General features: G+C 31.8%; 2 protein-coding genes across 3 annotated transcripts in view; one reads left to right on the plus strand and one right to left on the minus strand.

Annotated features, from left to right (window-relative positions):
- LOC106681030 (carbonyl reductase [NADPH] 3) overlaps window positions 1-2,039 on the minus strand; it is a 3,061-nt gene extending 1,022 nt beyond the window's left edge. The window contains exons 1-4 of the mRNA XM_014421132.2: window positions 1,959-2,039; window positions 1,757-1,885; window positions 1,546-1,677; window positions 1,235-1,473 (exon numbers count right to left, since the gene is read on the minus strand). Of these exons, the coding sequence (XP_014276618.1) occupies window positions 1,235-1,473; window positions 1,546-1,677; window positions 1,757-1,885; window positions 1,959-1,982 (524 nt within the window). The 5' untranslated portion in view covers window positions 1,983-2,039. The remainder of the gene's footprint in view (window positions 1-1,234; window positions 1,474-1,545; window positions 1,678-1,756; window positions 1,886-1,958) is intronic.
- The window catches only part of LOC106681027 (carbonyl reductase [NADPH] 3), a 27,165-nt gene that overhangs the window by 8,877 nt on the left and 6,990 nt on the right, over window positions 1-11,298 (plus strand). The window contains exon 1 of one of the 2 annotated variants that reach the window (XM_014421130.1): window positions 5,585-5,648. The exons of the other annotated variant lie outside the window; for it this stretch is intronic. Coding sequence (XP_014276616.1) covers window positions 5,625-5,648 — 24 coding nt within the window. The 5' untranslated portion in view covers window positions 5,585-5,624. Of the gene's footprint in view, window positions 1-5,584; window positions 5,649-11,298 lie in introns of those variants that run through there. 2 annotated transcript variants of the gene reach the window in all.

Raw genomic sequence — 11,298 nt, forward strand, 5'->3', positions numbered from 1 at the left:
ATAAGTTCTTTTTGAAAAAATTAGCAACTTTGAATTTAATACCTATATATTTTAATAGATAAAGTATGAAATAATATAAAACTACCCTAGCTTTTTTAAAAAACAATAAATGTAAAAACTGGACAGTAAACAAACACAATAATTCTCTACTAAGAATAATTAAAATGAGATTGAACATTCTGTCTATTAATCCATTACTGAAAATTCTAAAAATCGTAACAAAGAAATAAATTCTGCAATTGCCAATATTATTTTATTTAAAATTAATAAAACATATTATCTTATAGCTTTAAATATAACTTTTGTTTTTATTATCGATATATTTTTCCTAACAGACATTATTTTTAAAAAACACCTCTACATTTCACCATTGAAATAATATCAGCTGCATGGTTTAATTTCCCAGCCTAGCTCCCTTATAAATAAAAGTTACCCAGGGACATGCAGTATAGGGCATGGAGTTTCAGTGAAATGCGAGTTAACAAAACCTATTATTATTATTAAGATAAATAAATCTTCAAAATATTATCATAAACTATGTTGTTATATCTTGAGCCTATTTTGAAAGACTCATGGGCCCCAAACTGACCATTGCTAGAATTCCAAGAAGCATCTTTTTTTTACTTTACTAGGGTTTTCAGGACACGCATATGAATCCAGTTTGCCTCTGCTGAAAGGACAAACTGTCAAGGACTACTTGACTCCCCAGTTTTAACCCCCTTTCTCGCCTTTTCTGACATATGGGTATTATCTACAGGTTACCACTTTATTCTTAAGTAGTGTCCTGTAGCTATTTTACTTTTATCCAAATAAGCCTCGAAGAGCCAGGAGTTCAGTACATTCTAAGAAAGTACTGTTTCTTGAACAAGGGTTGTACCCGGAGGTGATTTGATCATGTTTGCGCTCAACCACCAGAATAGTATTATAAAGCCATGAGAAATGTTATAAAGCCAAAAAAAATGGTTAACATTGTTTACAAATTCTAATATCTACCGGTTCTACCGGCTTCTCGAAGAAGGGAAGATGAGATAAATATAAAAAAGAAGGATAAGGACGAAATCCCCATTACAAGTGGTGCGCTAAAATTAAAGAGCTATATAACCTTAGTGTCAAGCATACGCCTAATTATGCTATATCACTTATTACATTATACACTGTTTTTTTCTTATTTATGTATACAATATTAAAAATTAAATACGAAACATTAAATAAATATGATCTATGATATACATACGAAATAAACTCCTTCATGAGACTGGTCAGTTCCGTTGTAGTTAGATTAGGGTTACTTAATTTACTTCTTAAATGTTCACCAGGCACTATTGTTAAAATTCCAACGGAACTCGTCAGATTGACTACACGAGCGTGAGGCCGAAGGAGCGGAAACAGAGCATTGCAGACATCGATCATAGCGAAGAAATTCACTCTCAAAGTTACTTCAGCTTGCTCCCCAAACGGTTCAGGAGCACCACTCTACAAATAAATTGATAATAAATAACAACAACTCATTTTCAATAATTTAAATAAATATAATAAAATTCTTACCCCGAAGACAATGCCAACATTATTTACCAAAACATCAATTCCACCATGAGTGTTTTTGATGAATTCGGCGAAGTCGGCGATACTTTTAGGATCATCAACGTCCAATTGGTGGAACTCTGGCTTCAGACCCAACTAACATATATCATAAATTTAAAACAATTTCTTTTAAAGGTAAAGATACCATAAATAGATCAAATAATTGAAATTCTACTTTATTCAATTCTTCTACGGCCTTTTTACCCCTTTCCACATCTCTTGCTGTCAAATATACAACACCGTCGAATTGTTTACAAAGATTCCTTACAATCCCAAAACCGATCCCTTTATTGGAGCCAGTTACCTGCAATTATGAAATTCAGTAATTAAATTTTTACTACAATGTTAAGTGCTAAAAAAACAGAAACAAAACATACAATAGCAACTCTGGGTTTTGCCATGTTTTGATAGATACTACTCGACGAAAACAAGGACACCGACTGATGGAGTGTATCTTGGCGAGCTTATCTTAAATAAAGATGTTGTGCAAATAGACTGATAATTGCTTTTTTCGATTTACCCAACATGTGTTCATACCGATAGATGATTATATTGAACTATGTTGCGACCATCCAGTAGTTCGGCATAGCAAACAATCCAGTTTTTTATACAAAAATATAAATTTAGACAAAATTCCATGTGCAAAATTCATATTTGTATATGTATATACGGGGGAATACAAATCGTCCCGGCTCTAGGACTATAAGTGTGCTGAGCTATTTTAAGGCTGCGATACCTTCATTCTTAAATGATGGTCACTACTGAAAATATTTTTTAAAATATAGGATAACAAATTTTTAGAAAATATGTTAAATATGATAAAAATCCTAAATTTAATTTTCACATTTCTTTTAAAAATTTCATTTTCTTTTTTTTTTAAAGTTATGCTTAATACTCATGATTATAGAAAATTTATGCGTAAACAGTGTAGAATATCGACCTAACCTAAAGACATTAAATCGTTGGAAAAATAAATTTCCTGTAAAAATTCATCGTAATTGAAAATGCGGCAATGCTTTTAACTACTCCGTCATGAAAAGCATTGGAATATTCCAGTCCGGCCGATTTTATTTCAAGTTTGATGAAGGATTTCACGAAAAATTGAATTATTATATTTACCTAGTAGCTATTATATATATTTTTTTATTTTTAGGATTGTCATTATGATTTTGAAAAATTTTGTTGTTAACTGGTGTTATAAATGATTAATTTAATAAATAAATCTTTACGTACTAATTCACGTGATTATTCAGTTTTAAACATGAACATTCTTACCACCGCAGTTTTCAGATTCTTATTTTCCATAATAAAAAAAATCCTGACTTATCTAGGTTTTCAGGCCTAGACTACCCTGAAGGTTATTTCATAGTTTATTTTTTTTAATTATTCAAATTTTTTTCTGAATAGGAAGCGATTGCTCAACTACTTAAGATAATCAAGTTCTGATTGCACAATATGAAGCAATCATCAAAAGGTGTCTCTTGATCAGTCTCCTAATGAATGTCTCGTTGTCTTTTGGATTGTGATCACTCCAGCTAATAATAAATAATTTTAGCTTTTTTTTTTCTTTTTCATTTCCTTCTTTTACTTTTCCATTTTCCTCATTGCTCACTGCTCTTCCAGTTCTTGTCTTCTTGGATATGCGAAGGCAGGATGGGAACAGTAATATTTGATCCTTCTTTCACTCCGCTAATAAAATTCATAACATTATTTTATGTGTAATATATATCACCATCTCATAAAAATAATTTATTTCATAAACTAAATTAAAATCAAAATAATAAAAAAAAGCACTAATAAATATTTTCCTTTAACCTAAGCATAACTTTTCGAAAGTCGCCATCTTGAAAATTCTGTCGCACGGTGTTATAGTACAAGAGCAGGGAAGAAAAAAAGGCAGTTATCTCACCCCAATTTTTGTATACTTTAATGAAAACTAGGTATAATTACTAGTCAAAATAGAGCTATTTACCTTCAATCAGTAATCGAGATATAGCTTTTTAAAAAGCAATATTTTATAAAAATATTGTACAGAACGTACTGAAAGATCAGTTGTTAGTGAATTTATTTTGAAATATTTATAGCTCAAAAACCATTTGACGTACAGATGTCTATTAGCACTGAAATCAAAGCTAGTTTAATGAGCTATGAAGTAGTTTAATTCGTTTATCGTCGTAGGAGAAGTAAGTAATTCTCATGATATTTGCTAAAATAAATTGATATATAGTTGTTCGGACAAATTTTCATTTGCCAAATTTATATTCATATGTGAATATACTACTACTTTATAGTACATTAGACTAGCTTTAATTTGAATGCTAATAGACATCTGTACGTCACATAGTTCCTGATATATAGATTTCTCAAAATAAATTAACTACTGATATTTCAGTACATTTTTATGAAATGTTGCTTTTTAAAAGGTTATATCTCGAGAACTATTGGACGTTAATAGCTCTATTAGGGCTAATATTTCAGAAAAATTACTATTCTTTAAATAATGTTCTTTTAGATTTTTTAGTGTTGGTAGTTTTTAATATATAGAGTTCCAAATGAAAAATTAATGTTTTAAAACAGCCACAATTTTTTATATCCCCTATACTTGGCAGATTCATCAGTTATGTTGTTCCTACATTTTAAGATATAGAGCTCCGAATGAAAAATTAGTTTTTTTATCGCTTTGAAACAGCCGCCATTTTTTGTTCTCCCTACCTGTACTTGGCAGACTCATTAATTTTGACTAGTAATTATAAATAGTTTTCTTTAAAGTAATCAAAAATTGGGGTGAGATAACTGCCTTTTTTTTCGCTCTTGGGCTCTTGTACTATAAGAACTTACCTAACTACTAAAGTGGCCTCATACTGAACATTTCGCAGGTGGGTAAGGGCCTGACCAACGTGGCCTCGCAGTCCGGGTCCTCGGGAGCTCAGCAGGACACGGTGAGCGAGTTCGAGTTCAAGGATCCGGCGGGGGCCTACACCGAGGCAGACCAGAGCCAGGCCGGCTCCGACATGGTGGGCACCTGGGCCGCCCCCAGCCAGGCCCACGCCACCCTCTACGCTCTCAACAACCCGGTTCAGGGTAGTCTAGGGCTGAAAACCTAGATAAGTCAGGAATTTTTTTATTATGGAAAATAAGAATCTGTGTAAATAACTGAAAACTGTGGTGGCAAGAATGTTCATGTTTAAAACTGAATAATCACGTGAATTATTACGTAAAGATTTATTTATTAAATTAATCATTTATTACACCAGTTAACAACAAAATGTTTCAAAATCATTATAACAAACCTAAAAATAAATAAATATATATATAATAGCTACTAGGTACATATAATAATTCAATTTTTCGTGAAATCCTTTATGAAACTTGAAATAAAATCGGCTGGCCTGGAATATTCCAGTGTTTTTCATGACGGAGTAGTTATAACCATTGTCGCATTTTCAATTATGATGACGAATTTTTACATGAAATTTATTTTTCCAACGATTTTAGGTCTTTAGGTTAGGTTGATATTCTACACCGTTTACGCATAAATTTTCAATAATCATGAGTTATTAAGTATAAAATTTTTAAAAAAAGAAAGAAAAGAAAGTGGAATTTTTAAAAGAAAAGTGAAAATTAAATTTAGAATTTTTTAAAACATAGTTTCTAAAATTTTTATATCCTATATTTTAAAAAATATTTTCAGTAGTGACCATCATTTAAGAATAAAGGTATCGCAGCCTTAAAAAGCTCAGCACACTAAAGCCAGCGCGATTTGTATTCTCCCGTATATACATATACAAATATGAATTTTGCACAAGAAATTTTGTCCAAATTTATATTTTTGTATAAAAAAAACTCGATTTTTTGCTATGCCGAACTACTGGTTGGTCACAACATAGTTCAATATAATCATCCGTCGGCATGAACACATGTTGGGTAAATCGTAAAAAGCAATTATCAGTCTATTTGCAAAACATCTTTATATAAGATAAGCTCGCCAAGATACACTCCATCAGTCGGTGTCCTTGTTTTTGTCGAGTAGTATCTATCAAAACATGGCACAACCCAGAGTTGCTATTGTATGTTTTGTTTCTATTTTTTTTAGCAATTAACACTGTAATAAAAATTTAATTACAGAATTTCATAATTGCAGGTAACTGGCTCCAATAAAGGGATCGGTTTTGGGATTGTAAGGAATCTTTGTAAATAGTTCGACGGTGTTGTATATTTGACAGCGAGAGATGTGGCAAGGGGTAAAAAGGCCGTAGAAGAATTGAATAAAGTAGGATTTCTATTATTTGATCTATTTATGGTATCTTTATCTTTAAAAGAAATTGTTTTAATTTTATGATTTATGTTAGTTGGGTCTGAAGCCAGAATTCCACCAATTGGACGTTGATGATCCTAAAAGTATCGCCGACTTCGCCGAATTCATCAAAAACACTCATGGTGGAATTGATGTTTTGGTAAATAATGTTGGCATTGTCTTCGGGGTAAGAATTTTATTATATTTATTTAAATTATTGAAAATGAGTTGTTGTTATTTATTATCAATCTATTTGTAGAGTGGTGCTCCTGAACCGTTTGGGGAGCAAGCTGAAGTAACTTTGAGAGTGAATTTCTTCGCTATGATCGATGTCTGCAATGCTCTGTTTCCGCTCCTTCGACCTCATGCTCGTGTAGTCAATTTGACGAGTTCCGTTGGAATTTTAACAATACTGCCGGGTGAACATTTAAGAAGTAAATTAAGTAACCCTAATCTAACTACAACGGAACTGATCAGTCTCATGAAGGAGTTTATTTCGTATGTATATCATAGATCATATTTATTTAATGTTTCGTATTTAATTTTTAATATTATAACCATAAATAAGAAAAAAACAGTGTATAATGTAATAAGTGATATAGCATAATTAGGCGTATGCTTGAAACTAAGGTTATATAGCTCTTTAATTTTAGTGCACCACTTGTAATGGGGATTTCGTCCTTATCCTTCTTTTTTTATATTTATCTCATCTTCCCTTCTTCGAGAACCCGGTAGAACCGGTAGATATTAGAATTTGTAAACAATGTTAACCATTTTTTTTGGCTTTATAACATTTCTCATGGCTTTATAATACTATTATACTGGTGGTTGAGCGCAAACATGAACAAATCACCTCCGGGTACAACCCTTGTTCTAGAAACATTACTTTCTTAGAATGTACTGAACTCCTGGCTCTTCGAGGCTTATTTGGGTAAAAGTAAAATAGCTAGATATAGCTATAAATAGAGCTGGCTTCTTGGAGTTCTAGCAATGGTCAGTATGGGACCCATGAGCCTTTCAAAATAGGCTCAAGATATAACAACATAGTATATGATAATATTTTGAAGATTTATATATCTTAATAATAATAGGTTTTGTTAACTCGCATTTCACTGAAACTGCATACCCCTGGGTCACCTTTATTTCTAAAGGATCAAGGCAGGGAAATCAAATGTAGAGATGTTTTTTAAAAATAATGTTTGGTAGGAAAAATATAACGAAAATAAAAATAAAAGTTATGGTTAAAGCTATAAGATAATATGTTTTATTAATTTTAAATAAAATAATGTTGGCAATTGCAGAATTTATTTCTTTGTTTATGAGTTTTAGAATTTTTAGTAATGGATTAATAGGCAGAATGTTCAACCTCATTTTAATTATTTGTAGTAGAATGTTATTGTGTTAGTTTACTGTCCAGTTTTTACATCTATTGTTTTTTAAAAAGCTAAGGTAGTTTCATATTATTTCATACTTTATCTATTAGAATATATAGACATTAAATTCGAAGTTGATAATATTTTCAAGAAGAGCTTATTCATTCATATTTTTTATTCTTATTTTACAGCCAGGCAAAAGCTGGAACGCACACCGATGCCGGCTGGCCGGGTTTTGCATACGCTGTATCCAAAGTTGCAGTTAGTGCATTAACAAGGATCCAGCACCAGGAGTTCTTGAAGGACCCCCGAGAAGATATCGTTATTAACCACGTCCATCCAGGCTACGTTGATACCGACTTGACAAATCACAAGGGACCACTCACCATTGAGGAAGGTACCTACTCAAATGCCTACAAAATATTTCAGTAAACTAATCTATATTTTTCTTCCTTACCACCAAAAGTTAGGAAAACTGTTTACGCATGCAGGTTGTTAAACAGGTGTTGTTAATCGAGGCAAATTTGTGAATGGCTGTTAGTTATCATACTGTCCAAAGCATTTTGTAAGAAGCTAAAGATGGAAAAATGCAGACAAAAAGAAACAGATTAGGAAAAAAATGTCTGATATATTTTATTTAAAAAAAAGATTAGATCAAAAATTTATTTTTAAATAAAGAAATTCGCCTTGTACTTTACGGTTTGCTTTAAAATAGAAATAATTTCATTCCTGATTTGATCAGTGATATAGTCGATCTATGTGGCACCTATATGACTTATCGGTATACTTGATTACAAGTTATGTATTCGATTCATGGCACATTATGTTCAATTACTTAAAATTGCTTTTTGTTTTAGGTGCCGATGTTCCTACATATGCAGCTCTTTTACCGCCGAATACAACTTCACCGAAAGGCGATTATATTTGGTCTAATCGTGCAATAGTTGACTGGGTAAATGGGCCCACTCCTTCAAAACATTAGACTGTTTTTTATTTTGTATAGATGAATCTTTGTGATGAAAATAATTGTGAATAATAAAATTATTATATAGTTGAGTCTGTTTAGTTTGGTATTGTTTAATGACATATATTCTGTGGACAGAAACCTCTGAAGAAATTTTCAATGATGATAGCGTCGAGGTATTGTGTACAATTAGTCCTGACACCTGTAGGTCCTTTGTCAATAGGAGAGGTGCTCTACATTATGCCGTTTACGGGGCTTCTAAATCCGACTAGGGGTTCCCCGTACCAGTATTATATTGAAATTTATTCATACATTAATGTATTTATATTATATATTTGTATTATGTATCTCTATCGGTTCCTGATGGGAACCGAGTGAAAAAGTATGCGCTATATTTAATTCATACACCAGACACCATCTGGACCCCCTCGCCATGGTATGCTAGATATGAATATCTATAATTAATCATTGGAGTTCCTTTCCAACGTTATCGTGTTCACCAATTTACTATGCTATTATATATGAGGTGGCATGTAGGGATTCTTAATTATAAAGTAAATTATTTGTTACATATTTTATATTCACAATTATATATACATTAGAAAGGATAATATTATGAGAGAGCATGGTAGACCTGTTTCCTTATACTTTAATTGTTATATTATGACCTGAGTTCTAAAGGTATTCGCTAGCAAGAACGAATACTAGGGCAGGGTGGGATAATAATATAATATACATTTCCAAAACTTGAATATTTTCTGATCCACTAATTTATAATATTTATGTTTTGATTCTGGACAAGAAAGAGCTTAAACAGAAAAAAACTGTAAAAATGCGGTGGTAGGAAAGGTCGATGTTAAAACTCATTAATGAGTAAATTATCACGTAAGGGCTTATTTATTAAATTAATCATTTACTAAACCATCGAATTCCTCTCGTATTCAATCCTTACAGTCCCAAATCCTTAATGCTCCTTACTTTGTCAGAAATCAGGACCTCAATGTCTCATGTGTTGCCGATATCAGAACCAGATACCAATACTTCCATGATAAACTTCTCAACCACTCAAACCCACTGGTTTTCTAACCTGGCCTCTCTTTCAATCTGAGATCATCCCTCTAGGCGCCTGAAAAGATGGCCCCGAGATCTTCTTCTCTAGCAATGTTATTGAAGTTTTATCAATGGTGTTACCTGAACTGAGAGCCTCAATGAAAGACCTTCCTCTTGCCAGGTATAATATGCGCTGGGAAAATTATTTTTGGGTTGGAATGATTACAGAAATATATTTGAATTCTATATTTAACGAAGAAATTGCATGAATTAAACAGAACGAAAATATATGCATATGAAATAATTATAACAAATTAATTTTATTCATTAATAAAAAGGAATAAAACGACTTAATAATTAACAAACACAAACTAATTTTATAATAAAACAAAAATAAAGGAAAAGTGTCTTCAATATGCCTTGAGCAAATGTTTATATATAGTCTCACCAGATGACAGCTGAGAGTTTTGGAATCACGCAGAATAGGGGCCCCTGTGTGAGTGAAGTGGCTTGCCCAAAAGTCAATAATGTTCTTAGCGCGAAGCTGTGGTGAAAACGAAAATTGCAATTACAATGCCGTTATTGTTAACAATCGGCGATTGCTTCTCCTTTTCCATCAAAAGATAGCACCGCTTTTGTTTACAATCACACGTTTTCTTGTAGTAAACAAATGCCTTATGGTCAAAAGCAATCGATTTCACAAATTTACTAAACTAATAAAAATTATAACATTTTAATTGGGCCGCCCATAGCTCAGTGGTAAGACCCAGTCTTACCAATTTGATTTCTATTGGCGGTGCCGGTTCGAATCCAGCCAGGGACGTTGACTTTTTTCATTGAGTGGCGGTCCCACAAAATGAAGAACTTTGACCCCCAACCATGGTTAGGCAATATAGGATTCCATTGCGAGTCTTGGCCGAAAGATGAAAAAAAAAACATTTTTAACTTAATGTTGCTTCAACAAATGAATCCACCCATTTGTTGAAGCAACATTAAGTTAAAAATGTTTTTTTTTTCATCTTTCGGCCAAGACTCCACATGTTTGTATCATGTCATTTTATATCTAATTGCAAATTTGCTAGTTGTATGTAATTTTATACAGTTGTAAACAATAATAAATAAATTTTTAAAAAAAATTATTTAATATTTCAAAAATATATTATGTTCAGAAATAGTCTATAGAATCTCGCATTATGGATTATGGAAATATATTAAAAAAGAATATACTAATCACATTGAAAAATTAATGATTATATAATTAAAATCTAGCTTTTGAGAAACACTACTTGAAGCGGAATAAAATCTAAGATATTAACAATAACAGTTACAACAATTCACAATTGATAAATGATTTCCGAAAGTATAATTTATTTCACCAAAATTTAAAACATTTCTGAAGGCTTACATATTTATATTTTATACTATTAGATACCTTAATACCGAAGTTGATGCTTTTATGTTTATATCAATGTAATCTTGAAATACAGCTCTGAGCCTCCTCTATGACTGCTCGCTGCTCTTGACACAGCGTAAGTCTTAGCAGAAGATCGGAAGGCTCATCTTAAGAGAGAAGGCTCAGCAGGTCCATGCACTGTGAGGTAGTACTTAGAGGATGGCAGTTTTCGAAAAGTTATGGTTCAGTTAAAGAAAAAATATTTGTTACTGCTTTATTTATTATTTTGACTTTAATTTACTGAATAAAATAATTATTTTTATGAGATGGTGATATTTATTTCGAAATATATTACATATAAAATAATGTCATATAACTGATGAATTTTATTGGGGCAATATTGCAGTTCCCACCCTGCATTCACTCTCCTAGAAGACAAGAACTGGAGGAGCAGTGAGCAATGAGCAATGAGGAACATGAAAAATTACAAAATTAGAGTATTTATTGTATTTATGTGTTAGTTAGAGTGATTTGTTTTTTGAGAATAAGATAGATTTATTTATTGATAGATATTACAATCTGCCACACAGTTGTGGGCAATAGGTAATATTGATGAATGATCTCATACATACTAAAATAAAAA

Source organism: Halyomorpha halys, unplaced genomic scaffold, assembly GCF_000696795.3.
Source record: "Halyomorpha halys isolate HHAL.00 unplaced genomic scaffold, Hhal_1.1 Scaffold305.1, whole genome shotgun sequence".
NCBI lineage: Eukaryota > Metazoa > Arthropoda > Insecta > Hemiptera > Pentatomidae > Halyomorpha > Halyomorpha halys.